This window comes from Hemicordylus capensis, chromosome 2 (genome assembly GCF_027244095.1).
Source record: "Hemicordylus capensis ecotype Gifberg chromosome 2, rHemCap1.1.pri, whole genome shotgun sequence".
NCBI classification, from domain to species: domain Eukaryota; kingdom Metazoa; phylum Chordata; class Lepidosauria; order Squamata; family Cordylidae; genus Hemicordylus; species Hemicordylus capensis.
In genome coordinates this window covers 158,708,866-158,714,948 of record NC_069658.1, presented here as the reverse complement: position 1 = coordinate 158,714,948, position 6,083 = coordinate 158,708,866, and the positions used below count along the sequence as shown (strand labels likewise).

The window sequence follows — 6,083 nt, the reverse complement described above, 5'->3', positions numbered from 1 at the left end:
TAGCGCAGCAGGGAAGCAACTTTCCTAGGGAGCAAGAGGTTGTTAGTTCAAATCCCTGCTGGTATGTTCCCCAGACTATGGGAAACACCTATATCAGACAGCAGTGATATAGGAAGGTGCTGAAAGGCACCATCTCATACTGCGTGGGAGATGGCAATGGTAAACCCCTCCTGTATTCTGCCAAAGAAAACCACATGGCTCTGTGGTTGCCAGGAGTCAACACTGACTCAACGGCACAATCTTTCTTTACCTAACTCTTGGCATTTTAGAGATTTTATTGGGAGCAATTCCCACTAAATTAAATGGGACTTAGTGAGGGGCTATTGTTCTTTGATTAGAAAACATTTTGGGTTGAACAGGACAAGATCCATACACTTTGGCTTGTATTACTACAGACCCCGCCCCACAAAATTATCTGCAGGAATCTTTTGTGCTGCTTCTGCTTGCTCCAAGGACATGAAACTGGCCCTGAGGGGAGCCAGACTGGAGAGAGAGGAGAGGACATTTCTCATGTTCTGAGCAGGAGCCTTCAAGAGGGCCAGGGGCATTTGTCTTGGGTGAACAGAATATTTGCTGTAATGCTGCTTATTCAGAACCACATAACCTCTGAAATACAGAAACAAATACACAAGAGGCAGAAAATCAAGCGCTAAAAAAAAAAAATCTCAAACACTATAAGGCCAGGTCAAGGGCAATCTTATTCATAATGTACATTTATTCAGAATGTTTCTAAAAGTTTTACTTCCAATAATTTCAGAAAGACAAACCATGCTCCTGACGTACAAAAGCAACAATCTAACATTTGTAAATAATTTGTTTCTCCCTGCAATTTGAAGGCATGTTCATATGAAGGTTTCCCCAAGGCATTGTACTTGTTGAATGCCTTGATTTATCTACACAACTACTGGTGCAAGGATATGTAACACAGAGAAAAGTTAGCTTCTATCTCTGTGCCACAGTGATTCTAGATGACGCATTTCTGCTCACACCAAGGTAACAGGCTGCTTATAAAGTTAGGAGAATTACACTCCAAGGATATCAGCATTTCCAGTTTCCAAGGGTAGACGGCAGGGTTCCTGCAATGTCAGGACATGTTCACACAACACACAATGAATTAACACAATGCACGGATTACACGGGTATTTGGAGCAACACATTTAAATCAAATCCTAATCAAGAAAACAGGGTGGTGGGCATTTTAGACAAATGCTGCAGTGCAGACTCAAAATGAACCATAGAAATAAATTTGAGCACAGCTACTGATATGGGATCACAGGAAAAGGGTAACTGGTTGGTTGGCTGAAGTTAACTAGACATCACAGGGCAGCATTAAAAGTTAATGAAACAGAACTAGAATTTATTTCAGCTGTAACAGTATCATCATATTTAACCATTAACTGAATCAAGTAATCCCAGCCACTTTGTGTGTATAAAAATATCCCCTCCCCCACCCCCAGTAAAGGATGTCTATTGTGGATGTTTCTTTCCTTCTTGTCACATATCATGGTTACCTAATACTGAAAGTTTCTTTATAAAATACAGCAGCTTCAACAAAGCCTGTTATACTGAACCACTTGTAATTTACACAGCCTATAACTAGGTAAACTCAGTTGAAATCATATTCCTTGAAAACATTTACAAAAGAAATGTTGCTGCTGATAGTTTCATAGTACCCCCAAAGGAATTAACATTTGTATATATGATGATTTGCAAGAGAATGGAAAGTTCCTATAGAACATGAAGAATTAAAACACCCATTTAAAACAACCTCCCAACCTATATTTTCCCCAAACCAGTAGGCGTTTGCAGCAAAATAAGAGGAAAACAAACTATCCAAACTGTTGCTCTTCACCATACTGAAGCAGAAGGATAGTTCCGTTTGTGCTCTTACTAGTTGCTGGCAGAACTGATAGTCAGAAAAATTAAGCCTTTGATTTCCAATTTCTTCTCTTCCCACCTCCTATAGAAGATAGTTACTAAGATAGTTGACTATACAATGGAAACTCCAAGAAACATACATTCATAGAATGGCGGTGATCAAGAACAAAAAATAATATCAAAAACTAAGATAAACGTTTGTGCATGAGAATTTTTGTTAAAATCTAAAGGAAACTGCTGTGATACAGAGTTGCATCTCAAATGTTTTTTGTATGAATGTAAGCACTTCTGTTCACGTATGTGTGTTTCCCCCCAGTTTCCCTTATCCCAGCAATCTTCTGTCTTCCATACAATCCTGTTCTAGAAGGTCCCTAAACCCTCAGGAGTGGATGTTTAGGGGGCACAGGGGGGCTGCTATGGTGAGGAGAGGGTAGGGAACTTTGCTTACCTGAACTTCCCTCCATCCATGGCTCTTAGGATATAGCCATAAGAATGTGTAGATCCACCTCCCCATTATGAAGTGTTTCAGTTTCTGAAACAAGGGCATACACTTCCCTTAGTAGCAGGCAGCAGCTATGGAAAGATGCTGATGTGGGCTGTATATACATTATTTACTGAAGTACCTTCCCACTTCAAACTCTGAGCCTTATGTACAATTGATCAGGGAAGCTAGGGTGGCACTTGAGCTTTAAATGTGCGTCAACATCTTTTTAAAATGATGACAAATTCAAGAAATACAATGTAAGATGGTGTCTGTGACAAGGAAATTAGCATGAGAATCTTGAAAACAAGGTTTCTGGAGGACAAGCTTAATATTTGTTCTGATCAGAAAAATTAACATGCAGTTCTACAGAAAGTCTGCATATACCAAGTAGGTGTCAGGCACACATTCCAGGACATTCTGCAAGCCTGATAAGGAACAGAGGTTGTAGCGTTTCCTCACTCCTCCACAGTTAAAGGCTGCATAATATTGTAAAGAACTTGAGCTTTCCCAATTTCGATTCCCTTGGTTCTCAATTCTGTATCACAGTAAGATTACAGCACCAGCTAGCAAGATTATACTGTAATAGCTGTACCCTCACACCCAAGATAAACAATTTTTCAAAGCAGAAAAGCGCAAAATATAGCTTAAATTCAAAAACAGGAAAGTAATACAGTTTAATATCAATTTAGGTGATGGGGCAGATCTTCTTCTTCCAGTACATTTCCCCAGATAAGGAGAAGAGTCAAATGGTTAAGCTGGCATTATTGTACTGAATATAAGCTCAAAATGAAATGATTGCAAACAGAAGCATAACACAATGCAAAGCAAGAGCTCACTAAAGGAGGCTACAGTTCTTACATTACAATATTAGGAGAAAGCCAGTTATTTTCTGAATCCTTGTGATGTGTTCAGAATAAGCCATTTCCATTTGGTGTTCTCCAACACCCCCTTTTAAGATGATACCAAAATGAGTGCCAAGTCTTCAGAAGAGTAGGGGGAGGAAAGCATTTTTAACCATCCTCTAGAAAGAGTATAATCTCAGCAAGCAAGCAGAGTCCAAACCAGTAGAGCCATTTCCAAGACAATGCTTTTTTCTTTTTTCTTTTTTAAAAAGCAAGGGTCACACACTGATCTTCTTTAGCAGTCTTAAATGTTTGGCTTTTCCATTGTTGCCCAAGACCAAGGGTTGAAACACCTATACTGAACAGGAGAAGAATGGAAGATGGTACAATCCACTCTGAATCTTCACCTAAACCAGTCAAGGAACACAGCAGTAGCCAGTCAAAAGATAGACAAAGCTGCTTACTCAGCAAGATGAAACATCTGGTCAGTCACTATACCTTGGAAAAATGGCAACTCAAATACTGTAGATCAGCCAACAGGCTGATGCATGTTTATGTTCAAAATGTAAACGGGGTCAAAGAACTGCTAAATCAAGTTCAGAATTAGAACACAATAGCATCCAGATATTTTTTTTAAAGTATGGTATTAGGAGTCTGGATGCAAGGTATTGCTTAAATTTTGCCCTTCAACAGGAATGCAGGAGGATCAAACACACTGAAGAATAGCTGACCTCTGGAAGACCGACTGAAGGCCCCCTTTCCCCACAACTAGAACTGCACACTATTTTCATTCCAAAGAATTAGAGCTATAAAACCCAAACACACAACTGGACAATCCTTGGGAATTATTAATTTGTTGGAGAGGGTATAAAACATTAGAAGGGGAAAAAACAGGCCTCTCTTTCCTTATTTGGTGACAAGCAAGTGCAAGAAAGCGTTCATTGGGTTCTGTTCAGTTGTCGGTCTTTTGCACATCTGTGTTCTGGCCAAGACAAGGGACTTTGAGGTTCTTCTGCAGAACATGAGCATCTGCTGGCTCTATCCTCTTATAGTAGTTCTTCTTCGTTTCAATGATCTCAAAACCAAACTTTCTGTAGAAGTCAATTGCTGACTCATTGCTAATCTGCACATGCCTGGAGTAGAAAGAGAAACAAGTGAAAAACCATATTCACATTTTCTCAAGGTTAGAACTCTGATCTACAGAGTAATGAACTGCATCTGGAGCTCAGTGAATACAAGAAAAAGTAGGAAAGGGAGAGCATATATGCCACAGAATGCTCCTCTACCTCCAGTTCTTTCTGGGAACCATTTTCATGGGGTCTACTCACACTGGTCCACTCACAGCAGCTCACATTTCTGGGCTGGAATGCAGACTGTTATGATTTCATCCCCTCAACCTTTGCTGTCGCTTGGAGCAGCAGCAGCGAAGAGATGACAGCCGGTTCTTGCAGGTTACAGATGCAAGAGGAGGAGAAGTCCCACCCCATAAAACTGTCACCTGCTGCCAGATTCTGGAAGGTGGCCATTTTCTTGGAAATTTTTTACATCAGGCCTGTTGCAACTTTAAGAGTCACCAGCAGCTGCAGTTAGAAACCTGTATTTCCTGTTTGTTTTATGCCCATTGAGGCATCTTGGTCTGAAAGGCACAATACCAGGAAATAAATATCAGATCATAAACATGGGGCCACCCAACTCCTACCTTCAGCTATCAAGTCAATATTGTCAACTTTATCCATAATCAACACGCCCAGTGTGCACATTAAAAAAAGAAAAAAGTAGAACACACACACTGAAATTTTCTTAGAACTGCCAGCTATTAAAAATTGAAGACTAACAAAATCCAGTTATGGTGACATAATTCACTTCCTTGTGTGATTAAGATGTCCAACATAAAAATATCCAGCCTTTTTAGGACTGGAAAAAATCCCATACCCCAACATCCGTGGCTAGTCATTTTAAATGTTTTTATACTTCATGTATACATGAGGCCTATTTATACCCCACTTTTCTGTCTCAAGACCACTCAGAGCAGATAACCTCCTCTAACACACAATATGAGAACACACTGAGAGAACAAGAAAAGAGAACAAGACAAACATAGCAAAGGTCCCATAAATCAACAGAAACAACAGGATAACCATTAGGGATGTACATGAATGCACTGGTTTGGTGATGCAGGGAGTGGGATCCTTAAGGGGGGGGAGGGAGGGAGGGAAGGTCCTTACCTGTTTCCCGTTGCTGCATGCAGTTTCGTGCTGCAGTGGTACTGCCCCCAAGAACCAGCACGTGGAACCGGCACACAAATGATGTCCACACACACCATTTGCATCATCAGCATGATGTTACTGACCATGCACATGGCACTCACGCATGCGCAGACGCCATGTACGTCCCAGCACCATGCATGGGTTCTTGGGATAAGGAAGCTGCATGCAGCAGCCGAGAGCAGGTAAGGACCGGCTCTCCTCTTTTTTAAAGATCCCGCTCCCCTCCCCTTGGCGACAAAACAGAGCACGAATTTCCATTCAAGCACATCCCTAATCACCATCAAATGCTCCATAAGAACCTTTGGCCTCTGTTTACTGCTCTATCCAGAAATGATAAAGCCAGGAAAGCCTCCCTTCAGAGGGTATTCTACAACTGTATGATCAAGAAAGCCCTCTTTTGCATACCCACCTGCCATGGCTGTAGGGTGGAGAGAATACTCTCATCTTGAGTACATTTACTTGAATTCCAGCTGATTTTGTTACAAGTGAGAATTCTAAAGCATTTTTCTTAGCACTGCAGGAACCTCTTCTGGCCACTAGAGGCATGGGTATGTTCTATGTCTCTCTCAGAATGTGATGTTTTAGTTTCTTAATAAATCTTTGTTTTTTGAA

The 6,083-nt window shown here is 40.8% G+C and overlaps 1 protein-coding gene across 3 annotated transcripts in view; it reads right to left on the bottom strand.

The window, feature by feature from the left end:
• Positions 1–685: 685 nt before the first annotated feature.
• NAA50 (N-alpha-acetyltransferase 50, NatE catalytic subunit) overlaps positions 686–6,083 on the bottom strand; it is a 28,134-nt gene continuing 22,736 nt past the window's right edge. For all 3 annotated transcript variants that reach the window (XM_053291246.1, XM_053291247.1, XM_053291248.1), the window contains exon 5: positions 686–4,337. In XM_053291246.1, the coding sequence (XP_053147221.1) occupies positions 4,157–4,337 (181 nt within the window). In that variant the 3' untranslated portion in view covers positions 686–4,156. The remainder of the gene's footprint in view (positions 4,338–6,083) is intronic.